At 38.8% G+C, this 27,144-nt stretch overlaps 2 protein-coding genes across 12 annotated transcripts; one reads left to right on the top strand and one right to left on the bottom strand.

Moving 5' to 3' along the window:
- LOC107816651 (ENHANCER OF AG-4 protein 2-like) lies at nucleotides 1-26,742 on the top strand. 11 transcript variants are annotated; one of them, XM_075233076.1, is made up of 14 exons: nucleotides 1-540; nucleotides 1,530-1,606; nucleotides 2,800-4,656; nucleotides 4,816-5,320; nucleotides 8,595-8,703; nucleotides 9,693-9,805; nucleotides 9,883-10,070; nucleotides 11,748-12,432; nucleotides 12,503-12,998; nucleotides 14,552-14,644; nucleotides 14,743-14,826; nucleotides 15,007-15,161; nucleotides 15,707-15,868; nucleotides 26,334-26,742. In XM_075233076.1, the coding sequence occupies exons 1-11, from the start codon at nucleotides 430-432 to the stop codon at nucleotides 14,796-14,798; spliced, it is 4,290 nt and encodes a 1,429-aa protein (XP_075089177.1). In that variant the 5' UTR covers nucleotides 1-429; the 3' UTR covers nucleotides 14,799-14,826; nucleotides 15,007-15,161; nucleotides 15,707-15,868; nucleotides 26,334-26,742. The 11 variants fall into 11 exon arrangements, with proteins under 11 accessions (XP_075089177.1, XP_075089176.1, XP_075089174.1 ...); XM_075233075.1 differs by having other exon boundaries at nucleotides 15,707-15,872; XM_075233073.1 differs by having other exon boundaries at nucleotides 15,646-15,872.
- LOC142170330 (uncharacterized) lies at nucleotides 19,302-20,424 on the bottom strand. Its single transcript, XM_075232217.1, has 3 exons — nucleotides 20,041-20,424; nucleotides 19,699-19,867; nucleotides 19,302-19,507 (listed from the first exon to the last, which is right to left on the bottom strand). The coding sequence occupies exons 1-3, from the start codon at nucleotides 20,422-20,424 to the stop codon at nucleotides 19,302-19,304; spliced, it is 759 nt and encodes a 252-aa protein (XP_075088318.1).
- Nucleotides 26,743-27,144: the final 402 nt, after the last annotated feature.

Here is a 27,144-nt window from a genome sequence, read left to right as displayed (position 1 = left end):
ATACGACGTACAATACCATTACTGCGGTCTTTTCTCTCTCTTTCTCGCTCTGTCATCCACCGCCACACACAAACCCACTTTCTCTCTCTAAATGCAAAATTCGAATGTAGAGAGCAGCAACTTTGTATGTGCAACTCCGCCGATTCCGATGCTCCGCTCTCCGTCGACCGCCCATTCACCGCCGGCGAAGTTCTTGTCATATCTTTCCTCTGAGTTCTAGGTTTTTTCATTCGTTAACCGCAGTTGCAATTGTGGACGGTGCTCTTTTTCAATCGAATTCTGAAGACGAAAAAAGCACAGTGGCGGAAAGTTCGTAACCGGAAGTATAGATAGGTTTTCTATTTCCGGCTTTGTTTGTGATCGGACGGCAAAAGGAGACCTGGTGCGGGAGAGTAGTATATATATCTAGGGTTTTGATAGAATTAGGGGATGGCTCCAGGGCGTAGACGTGGAGCTAAAGGAGTGAAAACGACGAGCGAGTTGAGTCTGGGTGATCTTGTCCTTGCTAAGGTTAAAGGCTTCCCTGCTTGGCCTGCTAAGGTAAAGAAACAAAACCCCCGATGCAATGCTCATCAATTTTTCATCTCAATGTACTTTGTTATATGAAGGAGCGTTTAGTTAAATTTATTGATTGTTGTTGCTTTAATCTTAATCTTTTGACTGTAGTTGATTATTGTTTTTCGAGCTTGATAATAATCTCGGAAAGTGGTTCTTGAAGTGTGTGGAGTGAATTTAGTGGTGAAAAGATATCAAGTTTCATTTAGTTGATATGTACATAAGTATTATTTAACTTTTGAGATTTTATCTCGACTTTTCTTGGAAATTTAGGTCTGGTTGACATATGAATGAGGTTTTGTTCTATCTTTGTTTTAGAGAATCGTAAAACTGGATGTGAGTTCTTATTAAGGAGTTATATTGGATTTCTTTAAATAATGGATCTTGTGGGTTGTCTAGTATGTTTCAGTTCATGAAGTTTCAGATGAGAACTCTATTTGAAAGGATGAAGGCAAATCAGCAATGCATTTGCTTAGTTTCTTGACCTCTTATCACGGGTATTAAATACCCATGAATGCTTGTCTGTTTCCTTTTTGTTTGTAATTGATGTCATTTGATAAGTTCCTACATCTCCTGTTGTTCTTGAGAGTTTTGTTTCTGCTGTGAATTGTGCTAGAAAAGCTCTTTGTAAGGGACTTGTGTGTCTGTCCCTTTTTGTGTTCCTGTTTTCCAAGTTATGTTGACCAGTACAGTAAGTGGTCTTCGTTCATTTGTTTCAGAGACTTTGAAATGTGGTGTTTGCTTGCTTATTCAATGCGCTTTTTGCTTTTTGACACGTTGCTATTTTGTTTAACAATCTCATTGATTTCTGTTTCTCAGTTAGATCTTGGGGTTGTCCTTTTTGGTAGTACAGGACATTCGGGAGATTGTTTTGTCAGTTCTGGTGCTTTTGTCTTGGTGCTCGTCGCGTTGTCGTTTTGCCATTTTCTCTCTTTGTGTTGTGGTTTTATTTATGTTACCTTCAATTTTTCCAGATTAGCAAACCAGAAGATTGGGATCGAGCTCCTGATCCTAAAAAGTATTTTGTCCAGTTCTATGGTACAGAGGAAATGTAAGTGCTTCCTGCATCTGTTTTCCACGCTTCTTTGTGAAGATAAATGGTTTATTATAGGATTTCCTTTTACACTATAACATTCTTTGCTTAACTTCACTGAAATATGGAAGCAAGGCAAGCTTTGTAAACTTCTTCTGGTATATGGGAGTACCTGTCCATGCCAGTTATTGGGAAAAAGGAAAGAGAAGGGTGTATGCTAACATTTATTTAACCCTCAGGGGTTGGCCTGGTGGCAATTGACTTGAGCCTTGGGGTTTGCTCCCTTTCAAGGTCTCAAGTTCGAAACCCACTGGGTGCAAACAATTTCTGAGGGCCATCGGACTGGGTAAAACCTGAATTAACCGTGGTGCACTTGCGGGAAACTCCTTGCCGAGGGCCTGTGCACCCTCGGGATTAGTCGGGGCTCGAAGAGACTCGGACACCCGGTGCAAATAAAAAAAAAGAATTTCTCATTATGTTCCTTATGGAACGATGCTTTACAAAATGCTACTGCAGCTCAAGTTACATCCGCTACCATTCTTTTAACTGACATTCAAATGTCGTGCTCGTTGAGCTGTGAAATCTGGGGCGTGGTTGGATGCTTATTCAACAGGTGCATACATAGTTAGAGAGGTTCTGTGTTGGTTACCTTTGAAAATGTCTTAGCTTCAGACCTCCTAGCAGAATTAGTAAAGGTTATTTTTCACGTCGGCTTGCTGCGTTGTTACCTGTCGATGTGTTTAGGATAACTCATTTTGTTAGGTGCTGATATGAGTATTGATGTGTCGTTCTTTTGTATAGTCATGCCCTTTTGGTTCTTTTTTCTCGTTCAGTAGTCTAACTACATGGTTTTTTTCATAGTTGGTAGTCAATTTGGCTGGTGCGGATTTACTTTTGATTTATCCCTATGCTTTGTGATCTTTCCATTTATTACATTCATTTTTAGTAACATATTCAAGTAGCCTAAAGCCCTTAACATTGTGGTATCATTGTAATATTTAAGTCTTGTTGTATCCTTTTTTTGGTTTTTGGTTTTTGATATGATGATTTTGTGTTTCTGTGCTTATTTAAGGAATTGTTATGTGAAATTGGCAACAAATATGAAGTTGTCTACAATTTGAATACCCTTATGTGAAAACTGTATTATGCCTTTCTAGATTCCGTTCATCATTGAAGCATGCTTTCTTCCCTTTCTTTTACTTTGTCAACAGAGCATTTGTCGCCCCAGCAGATATTCAGGCAATTACTGTTGAGGTTAAAAACAAACTGTCAGCTCGATGTCAGGGTAAAACAGTTAAATATTTTGCCCAAGCAGTGAAGGAAATCTGTGAAGAATTCGAAGAGTTACAACGGAAAGACTCAAGTTTTTCAGGAGATGAGGCCTATAAAACAGCTCCAAACTGTGGAATAGCTTCTTTTGGAAGGGTGGATGCTGCTGCTGAGTTGGACCAAATGGATGGGGATAAAACGTCTAAGCAAGAAACAGATAATATCAAAAACCTGGTAGAAGGATCTGGACTAGAGCGCTGCTCGATGATAAAAAATGAGACAGCTGATTTCGTTTCACATGATTCAGAGGGTAATATGTCTCCATCGACATCTTCTAAAAAGAAGGTTTCAATTACCAGTAGGACTTCTAACTCAGGAAAGGAGTTCGCTTCGCTGCCTAGTCCAGAAAGCACTTATGATAACCAAAGTGAGGACAATAGAGATCCTGAGGAGCATGATAAGCAATTGATCCACAAGGATAGCTTGAGAACTGTTGAGAGGAGGAGTCATTTTCCTGATCCAGATTTACTTCCTTCTACATCATCTTATGATGTGAAGCAGCTTGATGGTGGTCGGAAGCAACTGGCAAATGGGCACAAAGCAATGCTGGCAAAGAGGAAGCCTGGGGGTGCAGATGAAGAGCAAAGAATAAGTGATACTGCCAGTGATCTGACTGTTAAAAAAGAAAGTACAAAAAAATTATTGCCAGAGCTTAAGTCAGGTACAAATGGTAGGAAAAAGGCAAAAAAGCAGAATGATAGTAAACCTGAGACGGTGGATACTGGTTTAGACCATGTTGAGGCGAAAAAACTTCAGTTGTCAAGCAAGAAGTTGAAAGTTGAACCTGGACAGGTGTTGCGACGCAATGAAATAGCAGATCCTTCTAAGAAGATAAAATCTGCTGATGGGGCCATTGTTGCCACTAAGGTAGTCCACTCAAACAAAAATTATGATGAGGCTAAAGTGGTGAAATCAGAGGTTAAAAAATCAACACCAGTGGGAAAAGCCGAGTACCGCACTACACTGAAATTCCAGGAAGGTGCTATTGGTTCAAATAATTGTGGTGAAGAAGATATTCTCCCACCATCAAAGCGCCATCGACGGGCAATGGAGGCTATGTCCAGCTCCTCTCCTGTTCCTCAACTGCCCACTAAGCGGAAAGCTGTTCGTTTGTGTGAGGATGAAGAAAATGAAGAGCCCAAAACTCCAATTCATGGAGGATCTATTAAAAGGGATGCCGTTTCCTGCGTCCCTAATTCGGTGAAGAAGCCTGACCTGTCTATCGGAACAGCTAGTAATGATCAACTGGGTGTGAAAGATTCAGGCACAATTGACAATAGCTCTATCAAGGAACATCTACCATCTGCCAGACTACACAAAGAACTTTCTGTGCGTATTTCTCAGAAAAATGTTGAGAAAAAGCGTGTACCTACTGATACAAGTGTTTCATGTAGTCCTGGGAAATTGGGAACTCCGAAAACAGCGATCAGGGAAGGTAAAAGTGATACTGTTTCCCCTAAAAAATCCCCTGGGTCCACTGCAAAGCCAGTCGCAGAGCCACAAAAAGGTGCTAAAGTACCTGGTAAAGCACAGGGCGATCATAGAAAATTGGTAGCTGAATCTAATACAGGCACTACTGCTGATAACTTAAATCCTTCTCATGATCAACCTATTAATGAAAGAAGTAAGATGTCTTCTACCGGTGAAAAGAAAAAAACTCCTCGGTCCAGTTCCTCCATGAATGAACCTGCTCTTGTGCCTGGTAATCCTGTGGAAAGTATGTCTACACGGGCAGAAAGGTACATTTGGTATTTGATTTTTCTTTGATGCCTCTTATGTATTTTTTTTTTTTTTTTTTTTTGATAAGGGAAATGTTTTACACCAGCCAGGAAACAACTTCGGTGCCTCTTATTGACAGTTCATTCTAATGTGATGTTCCACTTTTGTGGCAAAAGCAGGCTGGAAGTTGTGAGAGATGACAAGCTTAATTTTTCCATAGATTCCAAAGTTCTGGACCCTCAAATGTCCATGAAAAATCTCATAGCAGCTGCTCAGGCTAAAAGGCGGCAAGCTCACTTACAGAGCATTCATGGTAATAACCTTGGTGCTTTGGCCCCCTATACTGAATCACAGGGAGGGAGTCCCTATCCAGCTCTTGGTTCTCAACCATTAAGCTCTGGCATTATGCTGCACCCCGAAGTCCAAGTGTTTCCTCGCTCATCTCCTTCGTCTGAGATTCAGCAGTTACCATCAACTAATCCACCTGAGCCTGAAGAAAATGAGGAGAAGAGAGTGAGTTCAGGCCTGGTGGCCGCTGGGGGCTCACTCAGTGGCGATACTGAGGCAGCTGTTGCTCGGGATGCTTTTGAAGGAATGATAGAAACATTATCACGGACCAAAGAGAGTATTGGACGTGCAACCCGTCTAGCAATTGATTGTGCAAAGTATGGCATTGCTAATGAGGTAAGCAACGCTTTTCTCCCTTTCTAACTGATATAATAATAAGTTTAATGAGTTTCTTCTACGATTTTTATGTTTTCGTGTTTTATTTGTTTTCGGCATTGATGTCCACTAGGAAAATATTGGGAGAATCTGTGTTGATCCTTGAATGAAAAATTAGGTGATGTACTTGTAGATACCTAAAGTTTGCGACAACTGTTTTTGTGACAAAAAGTTTCATACTAGTCCTGCGATATTGCCTTTTGGGCTTCTCATTGCGTGAGAAATTCTGATCTGGTCGTTCTTCACCTCTTTGCCTGTCATTGTGCTGATACAAGATCTAGAAATGTTTATGGGTTCACAATATATAATATGCAAGTTTATTCATGTTATGTTCGTGTTTTCCATCCTTTTCCATCTGCATGCCTTCTGTTCGCCCTTTTTTATTCTTTTATATCATGGGGTTAAAGGGTGCACAGGGTGGTGTGTCAAGGCATAGTTGGTGTGTTTGATTGAGCCTTTCCTTCTGCGTCATTATTGGGAGGCTCTGTGTTGACATTTCTCATTAAATAGATGTCTAATACGAGGTTAATAGCAGAGCTTCCATGTACAAGTATGCCTTATGGATCGAAAATATGAGAGTTGTTTCTTTGTGTGCATCTCTGCATGATAAGATCAGTCCAGTTATCAAGATGGCATCAAGGGCGATTAGGTGTGACTTGCTTGATAAGGGAAAGAGAAGACGTCCCTCAAAGCCCCATTAACGCAAAAGAAGTCGTTTCGGATCTGCTGTGGATAATTCCAGTTCCAAATTGGGCTTCTCTTCTCCTAGGAATCCTAACTTGGTATGCAAGCTCAAGAAAGCGATTTATGTTACGGCCTCCGGCAAGCTAAAGCAGGCACCAAGAGCTTGGTTTGAAAGGTGACAGCAGCATGTATAAGAGCCGAAATAGGAGTAGAGGAAGGAGCCGGTTTTCAAATGCAAAGATCCGCCAGTAGCAGTTCCTATCCCAGTTCCCATTCAACATTCATTCAAAGTATTCTCCCCTTGCCATGCTTCAACCAGCTGCTTTGCGCACTCCCACTTCTACTGGATCTCAATCTATACACTTAATGGAGCGCGAGCTTTCTAACTATTTTATGTGAGATGGGTGCCTTCACCTCTGTAAGAACCTTTATCTTTGTGGGAGCTGAGGCCACATTCACTACCATCGCAGTCTGGGTCCAACTAGGATCTATATTTAGAACTACTGGATCAACTACTCCGGCTTTTAGCCTTTGGAACCTGTGGAACCCTAAAGTCACTCGCCCGTTCAAACTCTTCTGTCCATCCCATCTAAAACCCTTGAATCAGTGAATCCGGGGACAGAGACCTAGCCCCTGCTTTATTTAAACAGCTAAGATAAGGTCTAAGACCGTCTCTTCTTTTCCCAAAGCTTGACTTTACTAAACAAGCAAGAAAGGCTCTTTCTATCTTATTAGTCAAGCGCTAACGAGCCTTTTCGACTAGCAAGTTTACGTAGGTCCTAAGTTTCTCATTACTCGGTGAAGTCTGATTTGAGCCCTGGTCAAACTGAAGTAACTGAACTAAACAGTAAACAGGAGGCATAGTAGCAGAAATATAAAGATGCCCATCCCATTGTATTTGGATTTGGAAAGAAAGAAGAAGATAGGCTCTTTATTCTTTTATAGAATCTTTTCTTAAAGTTAAGTTAATCCGAAATGGCTTTTTTTCTTACGATATTTAGTAAGGCTAGGTTCAATAGAGACAGTAATTACAAGCTTAGCTAGCGCCATACCTGTAGTAGGAGATACCATAGTGACTTGGCTTTGGGGTGGGTTCTCCGTGGACAATGCCACCTTAAATCGTTTTTTTAGTCTTCATCATTTACTCCCCTTTATTTTAGTTACTCTACCCTACGTCGAGCAAGAGTTTGCTTCCTTTTTACTGGCCTTCCTGCTCATGACTTGATAATTTTTGCCGGCGGGACTGATGTAACACCAAGAAGGGAACAAGGGAGAAAATGCAGGGAAAGAAATGAGAAAGGGGAGAAAGGGAGGGAAAAAACTGAAACAGAAGAAGGTAGGAAGGGATAGACATAAACTGTAAGAAACAGTTCAATTCATCAGAGAAAGAGAGTTAGATAGAGAAGAGGGAAAGAAAAAGAGGAGTAATCTGGTTGTTTTGGTTAGAGTGTATAAAATTTAAATGGAGATTTTAGGAGAACAAATCTTAAATTCCCTTGTGGTTCATCTAGTGGAATGAAGTGTCAGTGGCTAATTGAGGTAAAAGCGATGGTGCAAGAGTGATGTGACCAGAAATAGTTGAAGTGCTTAGTGATGAGTCTGATGACTGTATGAAGTTTAAGAGCTTGTAGTCATGTTCTCATTATCGTTGATTCTTGTGGGATAAATTTCTTCTGTTAATTATTCCAAGGACATTCTGGGCATGTTTTTGCTATATGAGTTTATCATTCTTGTAAATCGGGAAAACTTTTTCAAAATGGCTTTTTAGAGCTTGGCTTCTTTCATGAAAATCTTCTTTCTAACCAAAGCTTAAAGAGTTGCATAGTGTCATGAACCAGGACAAATGATGGTCTCGTGGTTCTTTTTCAAACCTAATAAGCTATGATAATTAAGACTTAAACAGCAAGATAACTGGGTGAGAGGCTGGCTTCACAGGTAAAACAAACTCTCTTTACTTGCAAAATCAAGTCAGTTTGATCTTAGCAATTCATGTAATATTGATCTGAATTTTAAAAATGTTTAACCAGTAAAAGTAAAGGACTTCCCTGTGTTGGCTGAAATGGTTAAAACTTTGTGGTTAAATCTGGTACCTGCCCTTTGTCAAAGCTAAAAAAGGAAGGAAGGGAAAATTGAAGGGGAGTAGTGAGCAGGGAGAAAACAACAAATGAATGTGCTTTTGACTTGCCTGCCCGGAGACCTTTTACGAGTCTAACTTTGCTACACATCTCATATCGTAGGCCTTCTTGGAAAAACCTAAAACAAGATTTAGTTGGCAACACTGCTCTTTTTCTTATATAATTTCAAGTCAGTTTTACTGAAGTTCTTTCTTAAATATTTTGAAATTTGAACCACTTAAATGAGCTTTGAATCTTTCTTATTAAGTAAATTGTGGGTTCTGTGGAGTGACTTTGTAGGAACTAAGATTTTAACTTGTCAAACTCTCTAAATAATCATCATAAATAAAAATATATGCATATTGCAACTTTTGTGATGGGTACATTTATTGTCACATTTTGTAGTCTTCTTGAGCATTCAACCCTCTTTAATGCAGGTCGTGGAACTTCTTATCCGGAAGTTGGAAAATGAAGCTAGTTTTCATCGCAGAGTGGACCTGTTTTTTTTGGTGGATTCTATAACTCAGTGCTCTCATAGTCATAAAGGTGAAGATTCTTGTCAAAGAACACTACCTTTATGATTCTTAATTTTGTTTTCATCTCCTCTCATATTTCATCAATTCCTTCTCCACCCACCTCCCTTCATTAAGTGAGATCTCCGAATCCATCTCTGCACATAGTTTTGTGGGATTGCACAGGTTAACGAGATCTTCCCTGATTTTCATTTTCTCAAATCTTTTAGGGTATTTGCTATAGCATGTGGGTACCAATACTTTACAGATGCATTCTCTATTAATTCAGTCTGTGTGACCAGGATGATTTGTGCTAATTTAGTAGCAACATTACATTGTGGAATTGGATGTTGCTTAAGGTATCATTCCTGCACTGCACAATGTTACCAGGTTTACAAAAGCGTTTAACTTATATAATTGGACAGAGAATTGAAAATTTTACACTATCAAAAAAGATATCTGGTAACCCTTCATAAAAAATGAGATTTGTAATTTTGAAAATAAGGCAGATTGTCTGCTATTCTTCAGTTTGGTTTGCAAATTTTTCTGATCCAAGAAGATAGAAACAAGGACCTAAGTCATCTCCTTAAATTACGGAGGTTATGGGAGTCCAGTTTGTATGGAGATTGGTGGATGCTTTCTGTGGTAAGATCAAATCATCTAACCGCCCCAGTGGATCAGGTTAAGAAACACTCCCTCCTTTCAATTTATGTGAACCTATTTGACTAGGTACGTAGTTTAAGAAAAAAGAGAAAGACTTTTGAACTTGTGGTATAAAGTGAGATATATATTTTGTGTGGCTATAAATTATTGCATAAAGGTAAATTTTTTCCAAAAACGGAACAATGTCACTCTTTTTGGCACGGACTAAAAAGGAAATAGGCTCACATAAATTGAAACAGAGGGAGTATTATTTTGTAATTTCTCAATCTATTTACTTGCTAGAATCTTGAAAAAAATTGTGAAATTTGTGCTTCAATTAGATTTGATTCTCTTTGCCTTGCTATGTGTATTTTTGTTTAGGCATAGCAGGAGCGTCATATATTCCTGCTGTTCAAGCAGCATTGCCTCGTCTTTTGGGAGCTGCTGCTCCGCCAGGAGTGGGTGCCCGAGAAAACCGTCGTCAGTGTCTCAAGGTGATTGTGCAAACACTAAAACCAGTTGGTCATTTAAAGAAAATCCTGCATGATGTTGATTTCATCTCCTCTGCCAGGTTTTGCGATTATGGCTTGAGAGGAAAATATATCCTGATTCTCTTCTTCGCCGTCATATGGATGATATCGGTGCGGCAAATGATGATTCATCTGGTGGTTTATCCTTTAGACGACCATCTCGAGCTGAGCGTGCTATTGATGATCCTATTAGAGAGATGGAAGGCATGCTTGTTGATGAGTATGGCAGGTTGGCAACTTACTTTTATCCTTGTTCTTTTGAAATATTTTTGGCTATGAATTTTATTAAAAAATTCTATCAACTTTCGTTTGGTTGTCATGGGAGTCTGGGAAATAGTGCCCCATTGTTTTATTGGTTGTTCTGGAAAAAAGCCAAGCACTGTAACTTGCTATGTTGTTATCGTTACCGCTGCGATTCATGATCTGAATTCGGTATAATTCTTTGTGTTGATGTTGATGTGGACTAGTTAAAGATAGGGCACAATGGAAGAAAAAGATCCATATAGGTGATACTTACTAGTTAGGAATAGGCTTTAAATTTGTTAGAGAACCTTTAATGTTATTATTGTTATATATATATATATATATATATATATATATTATTTTCACTACTATTATTTTATTTTAGCATGGTGATAATATGAGTTGAGCTTAGAGAAAGAAGTGAGGATTCATATCGCCGATCCAACTTTGTTTGGGACTGAAAGAAGTTTTGGATGTGAATCTACGAACCACTTATGAGTTTCGGATAGGGGATGAAGGCGATTATTCGTACCTCTTTGAAGTGGTCTGTCCCATGTGTAGGACTGTAACTTGTAGGTTCTCTTTTCCTTGGAATGGTTAGAAACTGGCTCTAAAGCTAAAAACCAGTCTTATTAAAACTTAAAAGTCAATTGACAAAGAGACGTGAGCTAGGGGTCATTATTTCTTAGGACACGACGCAACTTCGAAGAAGCATGTGCTTTGGACAGTGAGGCGCAAAGCGCATGCTTAGTCTTCTGCTTTTCATTTCTTGCTTAAATCCCCAGGAACTTTGTCGGCTTTTGCTTTTCACTTTTAGAGAAACTCTCTAAAAGCCGTAAATCCACCCTTTTTCCTTGTTTTTTTTCCAAATTTTAAATTGTGTTTTCCTCCAGCTAACTCATGGAACCATACTCTTAACAGTTGAGATCGGGTTTATCCCACTGCCATCCTTGCGAGTGCATTTGCTGTAAATATTTGGATATGTTGGAATAGCACTGAATATATGTTGGTAGTTGATAAAGGAATTTTATTATTTGCTCCATAATGCTTCTTTAATTTGTTCGAGCCTTTCAATTTCATTTTTGATTCATGAAATAGGTATTTGATTCTTGTTTCAGATTCCAATTCGAATGTTAGGAGAATGTTTGAGACAGGAATCAGATTGCAATATTTGTTTTTCTCTGTTTTGGAAGTGTTAATTGAATTTCTGAAAATCTGAATCCCTGCTTTTCATTGGACCACAAATTTCAGAGATGGATTTTCTGAAACTTCTCGTTTGTCAAGTTTTTGTTATTGGGTCTGAGCACACCACATGATTATTATGCTCTCTGTCTGCTGTCGATGCAAATGGTAATCTCAGGGTGGGAGTAAGACCACAGATTTGACTAGTTGTGGGAGTAAGACCTTGACTGTTGGGCCATAAACTAATTTGAGATCATTGTTTAAGATTGTAGCCAATTGTGTTTTGCCACAAACTCCATCTATCAGCCCATCAAAATTTCTCCTTTCCACTTCTATAATTATCTGATAATCTGTGGCATTCTGTTTATGTGCTTATCGGTAGCAACGTTTGCTTTTTCGGTGTCAGTAAAGTGATAATATTGTTATTGCTGCTGTTTTTACTTTAATATCTGACATATTTTATTCCCATTTGCGTTTCCAGCAATGCTACATTTCAGTTGCCTGGCTTTTTATCTTCTCACGTTTTTGACGAGGAGGAGGAAGAAGATGTTCTTTGTAATTTTCAAAAAGAAGCTGCTGAGGAATTAGCATGGGAACGTACACCTGCAACTTGTGATAATGCTGGAAGATGTATGGTCATTCCTAGTGACAGGCGTCATTGTATCTTGGAGGATGTTGATGGTGAGCTTGAAATGGAAGATGTGTCTGGTCACCCAAAAGATGAAAGACCTTTATTTGCAGATGATGTGAACCAGTCTGGCTCTGATAGAACCCTGGAATCATGTTTAGATAATATATCTGATTTGCCTCCTCTACCTATGGGATCCCCTCCATTACCTCCTTGTTCTCCTCCTCCCACTCCACCTTTGCCTTCTTCACCCCTTCCATCACCTGCGCCACCTCCACCTCCATCATCTCCATTGCCACCTCCACCACCACCACCACTTCCTATATCACAACCCCCACCACCTCCATCTCAGCCACATACTTTCCCTCCCCTGCCCACCGGACCGCCCCCGCTGATGTTCCCTCAACCATCTTTTCCACTTCAACACGAAGTAGGGACACAACACTTGCACTCTCTCACTCCAGCAGTACCATCATCATCACCTGTAGTGGCATATCCGCTACCTCCTCTTGCAAATGAAGTTGGTAGCTTGCCTAGTGTAAGGCTTCTTGCTTTGAGTTATTTATGTTCTCTCATTATATAACACTGAGGTTAATATTCCTTTACAGGGTCATCGGCTACCACAGATAGCTGGAACTATGCCTCATGGTCCTTGTATCAATGCTTCTATTAGGAATGAGGTATTCCCATTGCAACCACCTTCTTTTACACCAGCAGGAGTTAGTAGTTCACGGGAACCTTCTGGATATAGTTCACGGCCTTTAGAATATGGTTATAATGATGCATATATAAACCCACCAGTTTCTCAGTCCGCACAGAAATTTCAACCTGGTAGTGCACCTTTTGCCCCAAGGCCCGTGCATCTTAACCCTCCACATCAAATCCCCTCCAATAGTTTTTCGTATCCAAGGGCCCCAGTGCAGCAGCATCCACAGCAAGCATATCCTGCACCATGCTCATTACCAGAGCGCCCTGATGGATCAAGACGTTATATTGGTGATGAACAATGGAGAGTGCAATCCAATGAGTTTAATGTTGACCACCAGCGATGTATATGGATTGGTACAGGAAGAGCATGTCCTGGTCCAACTATTGCTCAGGAAGGTTTGTCTCTTTCTTTGTGCTTTCATTAATTTACATGGGAAGCAAAGTGGCAGGAGTTGGATTAAATAAATTTCTACTAGCTCTTGGCAAATTTCCCATACTCATGAAATTTGTTAGGAAATATTATTCAAATTCTTGAGCCTGCATATGATGCTCATACTGGCTGTCTTTCATCTGCGTTGTTAAATGGGTTAGTGCTGAAACTAGTACAAGCTCTAAGTTTGGTGAAGTGTTGAACTGGATCAGTTGAAACACAACGCCATTCAAGTGACTTACCAAAACCTAGCTGTTGCCTGTCACTGGTCGGGGCATAGTTAAGATTTGTCTGTTATTGCCACTGAGACATGTAATTCGAGTTAGGTGTTGCTGCTTGTTCATTGTTGACAAATGATACTATGCACCTGTGATGTCTGATTGTGCGCTTTTAGTAGAGAGTCATGTTTTGTATGATAAGTATCTAGTTTGGATACATCTTGTATGCGGGAATTCTTCGGTAAAATTTATTTTTAATTAAAAGAGAACTGACTAAGTTGCTCGGACTCGGGTGCGGGTATCCGATGCGAGCACGGATCTGAGTGTAGGTTTCGGCAAAATCTAAAATTTAAGATACGGGGGCGCGGATCCAGGTATGGATATGGGTGCAGTGATTCAGCTAAGAAAATTCAAAATTATAAAAAATGTATAAAGAGAAAAAGAAAGCCATTCAAGGCCTTCTACCAACTCTCCATCTATATTGCTGCTACTGTCTACCAGAAGTCCCAACTTAGAACACGATCCCTTGAATTTTTGGTTTTTCTGAAACACAAAGCAGCAAATATGAGACAAAAGTACTACAATATTGAAGGTAGGGCATTTCCCGTATCTTAAATCTGTTTTATTTTTAGTTTGGAGAAATCAAAATATCAACCCCCCCCCCCCACCAAATTTGTCGGTGGACTCAGGTCAAAGTATCCGAAGTTAGTTGACCGAATTTGGGACGTATCCCGCACCCGTCCCGTGTCGAGACGGGTGCGGCACCAAAAACGAAGAGTCCGCGCAACTTAGAGAAGTGATAGTGTATTTGGCATTCCACCACAGTTGAGGATGGTAATACAGCTCTCCCATATACTTATCATGATCGGCAACAGACATCTATATATTTGGAGAAATATTGCCGTGTTACAATTTAACCTTCGATATTTATGGCAGATGCTCGGCTCAATCCCTTTTGTGGCATGGCATTTGATGGAAATGTATTTAAATGATTCATATGACGGCGTGGCAACTCACTTATAGTTTTAGTAGGCCCTGCCTCTTTCCTTCTTTTCTCGTTCCAATTCCACTCCGTCTCTATGCCCGGTTTTAATGTGGAGTTTTGTACTTTCTTCACATTTGTGGACCTACATTACATACCTATGTTCTTTACTTGGTAAAATGTTGAAGTTGTTGCTGGAAAAAGTTCTGTACGTTTCTGTTAACTAAAAAGAAAACATGGAGCAATCTTGAATTTGATTTGTCAGTCATGGTATAGCCATTCTGCGATAGGCCAGTTTGACGAGTGACTTCCATGGCAGGTTATTTTAGACCTCCTGATAGACCATCTGTGAGTAATGTTGGATTCCAACCTTCTGGATCAAATGCTTTCCCTACTGGTCCTCCAATTTCAGGTGATATATTGGTCAAGAATTTCTGTTATAGTTCAATTTGCTTCTCGATTCATAGTCTCAGCTTTGTGGGAGAAGGAACTGACCTGCTGGTGTGGTAGGTCATGGAATGCCTTGCCGGCCGGATGTAACTGCCCTCAACTGGAGGCCAGCATGAGAGTTGTTGGAGTAGATTTTGATCTTTGGTGAGTTTTTGGTTTATCAAGATTTTTTATTTTGGGACAGGACTTAGTTGACACATCTCTACATCTGAGCCTTGTGCATGTAGAGTGCTTTGGCTCTTCAGGATATGTCATTTACTGCACTTCTATCTTAAATTCTCTTCTTTCTTGGTGAAATATAACCTTTGTGTTTCTTCTTTGCAGTATCTAATGGTGACTCAAGTAGGATTCAGGATTGGTATCTGGACGAAAGTCAGTCATTTAAGCAATTGCTGTAAAGTTGGGTGACCCTTGGCAGGATTTTGTACTATTGTAATTTTCCTGACAAATGCATCTGACAGACATATACTTAACAAAGTGTAAGCCCTGTTGACCCTTGTAATTATTCTCACTATACTGAGTTATAGGGTTCGGTTCAGATGAGAAGTACTTGTATTAGCTGGTCATCCTCCTTTTATTTTGTTTCTAACATAAAAGTGTTTTTTTTAAACTCCTGGTTAATCTTGTTTGATTTGGTGATGCCATTTAGTCTCCGGGTGATGCAGAATAAATCACTATGATATATTAGCAATGAGTAACTGACCCTGTACATGTACAATGAGGATCCTTCATAATTCAAAAAATATGTTTACCACTGAGCGATATAAATTTTTAGCTGCCATACATCATAGATAACTGAGGATTTGGGAGACGCATAACCGATATAGGCTCTACCAGACTTTTCCTTTTTCAGATTCTTATTTTAAGCATTTCCATGTTGGCATTCTTAATAATTGCTCACATTTCATTGAACCTAACCTTGTAAAAGTTAAGAAGTTAATCAGACTCTCTTTTGTTTTACAGTTGAAGACTTATGATACCTATCTATTCAAAATTTCTAATTGGACATCCACGTGAACATTAGGGTTGGGGCTCCCAAGGTACCATATGGCCAGCCCCTTCGGGTGTCTCTTGATGCAAACAAAGAAAAGTCGACGGGTTTTAACATAACCTTTCAAAGCAACCCCTCATCGCATGGCTAAGAACATCTATGTGGATAGGATTGGATTCATAGTGCAAATTAGGAGTAGGTACAAACCTTCATTCATCTTCTCCGTTCTCTTCCTTGGAATATCCATCATCTTGGTGAAAAATGTTTTGATTTTGCCTCGTGTTATTTATTATCTATAAATATAATATTTTCATTAGTTCTCTCTGACTTAAAGGGTAACAAGTTGGTAATCTCTCTCTTTTTTGTTTTCTGACATTAAACTGTTTCACAGTAATCTGTATCAAGGGTCCGGTACATTGCCCCTCCCCCTCCCCCCCAAAGAATAGTTGAGCTAAAATCTTAACATGCACCGTTATTGAGATGTTGTCATCAATGTTATCAAAGGCACGCTTAAGCCCTGAAGCGAGGATCAAAACATGTTGAGCGCTTCGCGTCGCTTAACGGGAGCTTCAGGTGTTGTCATCACGACTCTAAGGCATACTTTTCCTTGCCAACATGCTTAATCCGGAAGAGGCGACAAACACTAAACAATTGATATTTCACTTTATCGTAAATTTTCTTTAATTTCTTTGTCCATGTATTTGGTATTCTTGCTTATAGATAGTAGTCTTGGACTATGCATATATATTTATATATACATTTTTTTTTTGATAAGGTAAGATTTTATTAATAGAAGTACCAAGATGGTACAAAAGCGTACAATCCAGCTGGATTACAAAAAAGAACTTCTACATATAAACTAATTCCAAATCCCCTAAATCCATATCACCTAACTCCTTTATAAAGTTTAAACATTGTTCCAGATTTTCCGTAATACTTCTTTTACACCAAAAATACAAATATAGTAAACATCTATTTTTAATCCTGGAGATATTCTGTCTTCGCCCTTCAAAACGGGCCCTATTCCTTTCTAGCAAATATAGTCCATGTCACACATAAAAGAATTGTCCTCCATACAGACAACTTATCCTTTGCCATCTTCTGAAGTTGCTAAGTTTCCAGCAAGCGCTTTACATTTGAAGGCATTGCCCATCTGACATCATGTAAATTTAGAAAGAAATCCCAACATTGTCTTGCCACTGTACAATGAATAAATAGATGGTTGACAGTTTCAAGATCTTCTTCACACATAGAATCTGTTGGTAAGAACCATTCCTCTTTTTTGCAAGTTTCCTGAGTCAAATAAATTCTTTTGCTGCCACCCATCCAAAGCAAGCTACTTTGACAGGTGCTTTTGATTTCCAGATCATTTCCATGGCCAGTCGGGCTCATACATTCCCTGTTGTTTCTGTAACAAAGTGTAGTATCTGCTAATTGTAAATTTTCCATCTCTGTTTGCTGCCCATACTATTGAATCTCTCCTACTATCCTCCAATATAACGTTGTCCAGCAACTGCATCATCTGTGCATATTCATCTATTTCCCGGTCATTGAGGCTCCTCCTGAACATAAGCTGCCACCCATTGATTGAGTAGAAATCTGCTACCTTTCCTTTTTTATTTGTGGAGCAACTATATAAAACTAGATATCTTGATTTGAAGCTTTCATTTCCCAGCCATACATCAGACCAGAACAAAATAGTGTTGTCACTCCCCAATCTGAATTTCACAAGCTGACTGTACTCTTTCCATAGATTACTAATGGTACTCCAAACTCCCCCAGAGAAGAGGATTTTATTGCACGTGGAGCCCAATAATTCTTTTCTCCCATATTTAGCTTCTACAAGTTGCTTCCATAACCTTTTGATTCCATCATTATACCTCCATAGCCATTTAAACAATAGGCTTTTATTATGTAGCCTCAAATTTCTAACAATAGGCTCTGGGTGTGGCTCCTATTGAGGACAAGATGCGGGAAGCGCGTCTTAGGTGGTTTGGTCATGTGAGGAGCACAGACGCCCCGGTGAGGAGATGTGAGAGGTTGACATTGGAGGGCCTACGGAGAGGTAGAGGTTGGCCAAAGAAAAGGTGGGGAGAGGTGATTAGGCAAGACATGGCGCAACTTCAGCTGACCGAGGACATGATCCCTGATAGGAAAGTGTGGAGGTCGAGGATTAGGGTTGTAGAGTAGGTAGTCTAGAAACAGTAGTATTGGCAGAGTCTCGCTTTCTATGGGTAGTAGGTTTTTATGACTAACCGTTTTTTCCTTTCATTGTGGATTACCTTATTACATTGTTGTTTTTATTCTGCTTTTATATGGCTTTTTGGTACTGTCCCTTGTCTATATTTTTATTAATGTGGTGCTTATGCTTTCCTGAGTCGAGGGTCTATTGGAAACAACCTCTCTATCTTCACAAGGTAGGGGTAAGGTCTGCGTACACATTACCCTCCCCAGACCCCGTGTTGTGGGATAAGATTGGCTATGTTGTTGTTGTTGTCACCTCCTGGCACTTATTCAAATGGAACTTCCAGCTGTTAAGAGTTACCTTCCAACAAGAATTTACTTCTCATTGCATTCAACCTCCTTTCCACTGTTACTGGCATCTTGAAAAGAGACATCAGATAGGTTGGTATACAATCCAACACCCTATTAACCAATGTAAGTCTTCCCCCAAAAGACAAGTATTGTCTCTTCCATGGTACCGGTTTACTGCTACACCTATCTAGGACTCCTTGCCACAGCTTTTGATCATTCTTTTTAGCCCCTAGTAGTAGGCCTAGATAAGTAGTAGGCAGTTGCTCCACCTTACACCCCATAATAAGATGTACTTAATAGATGCACTATAAGTCTTCGATAGAACCCCAAAAAAGGTGCTTTTCGGTCACCATATATTTATATATCACCAATGCAATAATCTGCATTAATGCTAAACACACTACTCTTTGCCAAGTTCACTGTCAATCCAGATACAACTTCAAAAGCTAATAATGCTCCTCTCAAGTATAGAAATCGACATATCATCGGCATATAGTATGTGTGAGACAGTTAACTCGTCTGCCTGATTCCTTCTGCATTTCAATCCTCTAATCCACCCCAAATTTTCAGCTCTTTAAAGATAGATAAGGAGACAAGGGGTCCCCTGTCTTAGTCCCTTATAAGATTTAAAATATGCATGTGGGCATCCATTAATTAATACGGAGAAGCTGACTGTGGAGATACAATATTTTATCCACCCAATCAATCTCTCACCAAAATTCATTTGCTTCAAGATATTTAATAGACATGCCAATTAACATGGTCATATGCTTTTTCCAAGTCAAGCTTGCAAGCCACACTTTTTATCTTTCTCTTGAATAAGTATTCCAGACACTCATTAGCTACCATAGCAGCATCAACAATTTGTCTGCTTTTAACAAGGGCATTTTGATTATCTGAGATTAACCTTCCAATTACCCTCTTCAGTCTTTCAGCCATCAGCTTTGCAAAAATTTTGTAGACACTACACAAAAGCTAATTGGCCTGAATCTTTCACCTCCACTGCTCCCCTCTTCTTAGGAATTAAAACAATAAAAGTTGAATTGATGCTTCTTGTAACAGTGCCCTTTTGGTAAAACCAATCCACTGCTCTCTACACATCACCCTTGACTATGCTCCAACACTTTTGGAAAAAAGACATGTTAAAACCATCCGGCCCAGGTGCCTTGTCACCCTTGAATAACCTAATAACAGTTTCCACCTCCTCCATTAAAAAAGGTCTGTGTATCCTTTCCTTTTCCTTATCTGTTAATTTTTCGATCCCTTCTTCCACCCACAGTGGTCTCCAGCTCTCAGATTCTGAAAACAGTTTTTTCATAAAAACCCACTGTGTGATCTTTAACGAGTTTTTCGTCCTCCACTAGTTCTTCCTCTATCATCATTTTATCAATATTGTTAAATCTCTTATGTGCATTTGCTTGTCTATAAATTTTTTTTGTATTCCTATCACCTTGTTCAACCCATAAACATCTGGATTTTTTGTCTCCAACTTATCTCTTCAGCAATAGCAATCTCCTCCAGCTCTTTTATGACAGATACCCTTTCAGAACCATCCTCGTTATTTTGACTGTGTGCTCTTTCTTCATCCATTCTCTCCAATCTGGACGTAGCCCTTGCTTTCCTTTCTTCCAGATTCCCATATACTTCTTTATTCCACTTCTTCAAATCAGACTTTAGCAGCGTTCAGTTTTTTTGCTAAAATCTCATCAGGATTGCCCTTGATGCAATATGAGCTCCACCAATTTTCCACCAACTCATAAAAATCTTTATGCTCACCCCACATATTTTCAAACTTTTTTTTTTTTTTTGATGAAGTAAGATGTTATATTAACAAAAGCATCAAGAAGATGCATAGTTACAAAATCTTTATGCTCGCACCACATATTTTCAAACTTGAAATAGCTCTTGCCCTTATTCCATTCGCCACATTCCAAAATAATGGGGCAATGGTCAGATGTCACCCTGGGTAAAGTTCTTTGCTTTATAAACTTAAACGGTTCATCCCATCTTTCCGAAATTAGAAATCTGTCAAGTCTCGAAGCACATTGATTATCAATACTCCTATACCATGTGAACTCATCCCCATGAAGTGGTAAATCCAATAAAGATAGATCCTGGATTGTTTTATTGAACTCTCTAATGGCTTTTGTATTTCTAGCTCTACCCAATTTTTCGTCTTCAAATCTGATAACATTAAAATCACCTCCAATACCCATGGCTGTAAAATTAGCCCAGAGACTGCACCCAACTCTTTTCAAAGAGTTCTTCTTTCTTTCCTATCACATGGTGCATAAACACCTGTGAAGGCACATTGAAACCACCAGTATTTTCTTCTACTAGAAACATGGTAATTGAGTGTTTCCCTATGTGATTGTCTAGGCAACTCCATATTCTCTTGTCCCAGTAAACCAAGATCCCACCACTACTTCCTATTGCCTCCAATTCAACCCAATCTGTCCATCTCGACCCCCCTACATGCCCAATACCTCGAATCCTTGATTGTTTTTCTGCATTTGCGCCTTTCTTCATTAAAGCCCACGCTTTATTTGCGTTTTGCGCTTAAAGCCTCAACAGACCTTAGAGTTTTTTTGCGCTTATCGCCTTTGATAACACGGGTTGTCATGCTGCTTAATGCATTTCTTACCCCTCAGTCCCATCCTAGGCTGTATACTTTTTAGTTCATTCTACCCTAAGAAGTTGTCCCAATTGCATAAATTGCAATTATTTTCCCTCTAATGAGTAATGACTGAAGTTAGTGCAAGCTAGAATTATTTATTAGTTCAACTTTGATGCGACATCTGGTAACCAACTTTTTGAATTTTACAGAATTCAAACTATTATTTTAAACATGTATCTACGAGACTCCATATAGTTCACTCAAACATAAGGATGAAGGGAGTCTCTTTTTATCATTTTCCTCTTGTCTATAGAGTTAATTTTTGGCCTCTTAGTCTGCGTCAATCTCCTTGGGTAAATTATTATCTGATGGGGTTCTTTAGAGCTAAAAGATTTGATTGAACTTTGGAATCCATTGAAGAAAACCATCACTTGTGCTGTAAACAACATTGTTTCCCGCAACCGAGCTGTAAAACAATAAAAATGGCATATTTGATATGGTCAATGAGTAATAGTCTACCATTTGTTTTTGTAGAGAAATAATGTCTTCACATGTTCTTCCCATGGGCTATAAAATGCAGTATCCCATCTTCGCGGCCATTTTTTTCATCCTCGGCCAACATAGCTGGCAAAGAGTCACTTCTCTATTTGGTCGATAGTTTAATTTTAGAATTTGGAACCTTACCTGAAGTTGATTTAGAAAATATAGCCTAATAATTATCATAACAAAATTTCGGGACAAAAATGGAAGCATGTGTAACTAAATTTCGTTACATATCAGATTACGGTGATGATAAGTCTCTGTAATCTAATTCTCTGAAGCTGCAGCTACCACCGTACTGACTTTTAGAATTGAATCTGAATGGTTAGTGCATTATCTGATTATTCGCGTAATCTGATTCTCAGAAGCTGCAGTTACCACCATAGTAAGTATTAAAATAAGCTGTTCAGATGGTTAGTTCTTACGATCATAATCTTTGAAGAATCTGAAAAGGCCTACCTGGCCATCGGAAATGCTTTGATTTTACTAGTTGTGTTGTCGGCATTTCAGCATTTTATTTCGTACATTTATTGAAACAGCTCCTCCATTTGGCATTGCCTTGAAACTGTTGTTATTTGGCATTCAAATCATTCATAGTATTGGCTGGTCTTGTTCTTAAACCTGCTGGGCGTGACAGAAATTGCCAAGTACCTAATTGCTCTTAATTTTAATGCATAGTTGTGAATGTCAAAAATTACAGGCTCCATTTCAACCTATTGTGAAGTATGGATCTGGTAGAACTATTAATACTTAAAACATTCTGCGCGAACCAATGGAATTAAATCATGTAACTTTATGAACATTGAAATTAAGAGAAAGCATTTCAAGTCCAATTAAGCTACTGTGGTGCAGTCTAGTCTAGAAAGAATTCTGGTCTTAGAAGCTCAAATCAAACCGATGCCTCAATGCTTTTTATCTAGTGTTTCCCCTCTTTCTTTTTATGTAGTGTTATTTGCTTAGGTTTCTTAATGTGTAATATGTTGTAGCAGTTAAATTAGAGTAGGGTGAGTAGAAATGGCATCAAGAAAAGGTGGTCTCAGCACAGGATTTTAAAGACAGTTTGAGCGACTAAACTCCTATAATCACACATACAAATGTTTCAGAGAATGATTGTGCCTCTTGTTCTGTTGGCTCCCAGATCCACTTATTCAGAACACATTAGCATACTTGGACATGTTTTCTCTGCATCTCGCTTAGAGAGAGCATGGTTTATAATAAGTATGAGATTTGCCACTTTTCTCTGGTTGAAGCGGGATCACCAAAACCATCTTGTTCTTGAAACCCCTATTGGAGCCTTCAAGAATGTGGGTTCTATTCTTTCAAATACTTTTCTTCCAGGAATCACAAAGAAGATGCTGCATAAAGATTGTTCTTATCAGAATACTTTACCTACTTCTATAGATTCATCCATATACAAGTAGATAACAGTTTTTGATTGGTTTAGCATTAATTTGTTGCTAGTGGCACACATTTGCTGACAATTACATTATCCTTCCACAAGAAAGCAGCTTCTATTTGGGTATCCTGTGAATTTTGATGGTTAACAGATGTGATATGCCTTAGTGGTTTAGGGGGTGATTATATTGTTCTACTCATGGTTTTCAGGGAGATTTCGTCCGTCCTATCTTGTGGTAAGTACAAAAGCCAGGAAGGTTTACCTGAAAAGTGTAATCATTCTAGGATGATTATTGTAGTTTGACATCTCGTGGCTAGTGTGGGAACTGGCAAATATGACTAGGATTCTTTATTAGTGCTTTTGCAAGAGTGTCCTAATTTTCGCCAAACTATGCACAACATTAAAAAAAAAAACTATGTTATCCCCCCCCCCCCCCCCCCCCGACCTCATTCAGACCCCGAGTAGCTTGTTGTTCACTTTTAAAGTCTGAAAAGAAATCTGGTATCACCTAAAGGAGACACCTTCAACCCAGTGTTTAAACCCCAATCTTCTGCCGTCCGATTTCTGACTGCTTCTGGAGAGCCGACACACTTTACAAAGCTCCCAACCTGACAAGTACTAAAGAATTTCTTCTTTCTTTGTATATGTGTGTGTGAAAGTCGAAATGTGGTTCTTTGCATGCATCCAATTTCCTACTGTTGGCTTCAATTTCAAGAGCCGGCCAAGCCAAAGGAAGACTTTTGAAACTTGTGGTCTAAAATGAGCTATAGATATTTGTGTGGGTATAAATTATCTCATTATGGATGAAGTGGAGATTTTAAAGTTAAATTGCTACTAAATATAGAAATGTGTCATTCTTTTAGGCTAACCAAAAAACGAGTCACAGTGTCACACATAAATTAGGACAGAGGGAGTACTATTTATTACCACCACTCAAACATTGCATTAGTTGTATAGGGATTTTTTTCTTATACGCCAACCAAACGTTGCATTAGTTATGTAGAGATTATTTTCTTAATCCATCCAACCAAATATTGTATTATTTTATGTGAGATTTTATGCCGGGACTGTTTTTCCTAATCCCTTCAACCAAACGACCTCTAAGTGAAATAACAACATTTTGGTGTGGGAACTCTGAAAGAAATGTGCTTTTTAGCATTTATATTCAAATGTGTATATGAAGGCAGATGTGTGTGAAGCTAGATGGAAAAGTACCATTTGATATTCAGTTGGCAAAAGAGTTTGCTAAGTTTCTCTAATAACTACATGTGCTCTGTGGAAAAGTATAAGTTAGTGTCACTGAGGGAGCATGTCAGCCATGCCCTTACTTGTGTAAGCAGATGCAGTACAGCTATTGGAAACACATCAAAATTTTAATGTGCTGCTTGAGCATGCATTTTTGCGGTGTATGTTTATTTTCATGGGTAAGATTTGGTACAAAAGTCCTTAAAAGATTTAGTATAGAAGTATCTATTATTGTTTGCAGAGTGCATGAAATTAGTTGTTGCTTCAAGCAACAAATTGCAGGTCCTGGCTAATGAAAGACCTACTTGTGTGATTCAGCAGGCATCGTAAGCCTTTTTTTTAAATCTCATAGGTGCCTTAAGCTTTTGTTCTGCTCTTGTTTAAAGTTGTGGTGTGCCTTGGTCTATTGGGGCATGAGACAAAGTTTGCTTTAGTAGGAAATGATGAACTTCTTGATGTGTTCGCTCAGTTTATAAAATGATGTCTTAGAATGTATAGAATAATGGGCTGGTCTAGTAACTTTGCTGATTTAGTTTCATCTGTCAGAGCTTCTCGTTGATGTACTTTTCTCAGCATCCTAACACTTAGAGGACACTCTTGAAATATTATTTTTCATGTGGAGTTTGAAGTTGCTTTGGGCTATGTCCCGAAATGAACTTCACCCTTGCATGGCTCGTTATGTGAGATAGGCCCAATGATTCACTCGCTTTTATTATTGGGGTGGAAATTTGTTAGTATTGCATGGTAAAATCATGACATAGGGTATATTGCATTGTCTCGGTAAGATTTGGTGTTTGTGATGTGTAACATAATAAAGGCTATCAGTGTGTATGTCCGTGTCATGTTGGGTATCAAATGATGTGTGATATGTGTTAGTGTTACAAAATGATTATTACGGTGTTTTGTGGGGTTGCATGCTTTCAGCTTGAGAACCTAGGTTCTTATAAATGTTAAACGAAAAGGGTCATATTTACCCTTGTACTATTTAATATTAGTTATATATACCCTTTGTTATACTTTTCGACGTTAATTACCCTTGCCATTACACTTTTGAACACAAATACCCCTCCCACTAACGGAAAACTTGGACTCACCTTCAAAATAACACATGGAGGTCATCTGTTAATCTGGGTGATTAGCCAACCCATACCCTTAGAAATAATCCATCTTCCCGGAACCAAAAATCCATCAAAGAGACCCAAAAAGAAAAACCAAGAGACCCCTTTCCCCTCTCGGATATGCCGGAAAGGCCGAAAGACGACTAGACTCTTAAGAGAAAGAAAGGATGACTATAGTTGTTTTTTGCTTCTTAGAGAGGAGGGTTAGCAATAATGGGATCCTTGTCTGAGGAAAATCAAAACTGGAATGGAGAATGCTCGAAGCATGTTGAAGATGAAATCTTTGCCCCTGTTCTCAAAATTGAATGAAGTTTAGCCTGAGAGGGATAGCATCTAATATCATCTTATTTTGTACTTTGACAAGTATTGCTCTTTTTCTAAGAGAACTAGTTCTCTTCTGTTATTGATTGATGCATTTGTAAACAGCTATTCATTATTGGCCCATGGATGGGAGGTGTAATGTGTTCAAAATTTTGGAAATAGATTCTATCACCTCTATCTCCCCATCCTCCTTTATTGCTTGTTGAGATAATACTATCAAACAGCCTGTTGATGTGAAATGTTTGATAGGTTTTGAGTTTTTTTTGCACTGATCTCTCTCTTGGCTGCATAATTTCCTTGAGAAACATTGTTTTATCACCCAAGAAAGAACTGTTTTCAAGGCATAACATTATAAGCCTTCTATACTGGAATGTGTTTGATAATCCCTTGGAGAGGAAGTGTTGACAGAAGTCATGTGCGCTACTTCTGTACAATTGTATTTCAGCAATTACTCAACTATGTTACTCTGCCTAGCTTAAAGAACATTATGTATTTGCGAGTAAATGTGTCCTTGTAACTGCAACAATTGTTACCCAGGGTTGTACATGATTTGTTCCTTTGGAATCTTTCGAAGAGGTAACTTCAATTTAATAATAGACTAATTGCAGCACAAATTTAATGAAACTCCCTTAAAGGGAATGCTATTAGAGTAACTATTTATAACGATTTATTTGTTCTTTGTAAAAGTGACTTGTGTATGCTTCGTAAGGAAGATCTAAAAGTTCTTTTTCTTAAATTGGTTTCCTGACTTGAGTGATTCTTATTCCAATTTTCCTTTTTTCCCTCTTGGGGTTTTTGCAACGCTAGAAATATATCTCTTATTGTGTTTACATGATGGAGATCATCTAATTTGAGAGTGATTTTGTTAGCAAATGTCAATTGTTTCAGGTATTTACAGAAGGTAGCTAGTCAGAATGCAACATTGTAGCTCTTTATTGGTCAGCGGTACTCAAATAAGGTCTGATTGATCCTGGCAGATTTTTCTGCTGCAAAATTATGAGGTAATTGTGTAATCAGATCCCTGAACTGTAGCAGTGATACTGCTCCCCTTTTTGTCCTTTCACCACAAAATGGCAATCATTTTTGTGAAAGAGCATTTGCAGTTCATATGACACTGGTAGCTTCTATAAAGTAAGAGTTGATAGTTTGACCAAGAAAGTACAGCTTATGTAAAATTTTCATGTATATCTGTCATCGAATGAGTTAAAATTTTGGAGAAAAAAGGTAATTCTGTAAATAATTTGAAATATTATATAAATAGGATATCCAGAATATTTATTCTTTTCCACCTGGCAAATCTTTGCACTTCTATGTTGTTGATTGACCAATTGACGTTGAGCAATCTGCTTTAGTGAGGTTTTTCTTTTTGGGTCCTTTTAGCAGTGATTTTGCGTTATGGATATTAATCTTACACATCTGAGCTTCATTAACTGCAACTGCTTATGGATGTTGACTAGCGTACATGTCTAAACAGTGATGTTGTATTCGGGAGTTTGCATCTGTAGTATTCATGATTATTATATAATCAATCACTTCAGGATGTTATTCATTGAGACCATGGTAACTTTTGGGTTATGTTTGTTAAATTTTGAAGTGATCTGATTCACTCTCACTGCTGTTTAGTGCTGAACGTTTAACTTATGATCTGTGCTTGAATTCTGGCAAGGATGAAGGGAATGCCACAAGAGAGTTGAGAAAG

This window comes from Nicotiana tabacum, chromosome 16, assembly GCF_000715075.1.
Source record: "Nicotiana tabacum cultivar K326 chromosome 16, ASM71507v2, whole genome shotgun sequence".
NCBI classification, from domain to species: Eukaryota; Viridiplantae; Streptophyta; class Magnoliopsida; order Solanales; family Solanaceae; genus Nicotiana; species Nicotiana tabacum.
Note: the sequence above shows the minus strand (reverse complement) of the source record. Positions and strands in the feature narration are given on the sequence as shown.

Bases quoted from the DNA above. Each gene is read 5' to 3' on its own strand.
- LOC142170330 (XM_075232217.1), bottom strand. From the start codon at position 20,424: ATGGGTATTGGAGGTGATTTTAATGTTATCAGATTTGAAGACGAAAAA. The intron at 19,868-20,040 runs GTTAATATAACA...TCTGATTTGAAG, and splicing joins TGCATCTTCTTGATGCTTTT to AAGTGGAATAAAGAAGTATA. The intron at 19,508-19,698 runs GTTGGAGACAAA...AACTGTTTTCAG, and splicing joins TGCTATTGCTGAAGAGATAA to AATCTGAGAGCTGGAGACCA.
- LOC107816651 (XM_075233070.1), top strand. From the start codon at position 430: ATGGCTCCAGGGCGTAGACGTGGAGCTAAAGGAGTGAAAACGACGAGC. The intron at 4,657-4,812 runs GTACATTTGGTA...TTGTGGCAAAAG, and splicing joins ATGTCTACACGGGCAGAAAG to CAGGCTGGAAGTTGTGAGAG. The intron at 10,071-11,747 runs GTTGGCAACTTA...TTGCGTTTCCAG, and splicing joins CTTGTTGATGAGTATGGCAG to CAATGCTACATTTCAGTTGC.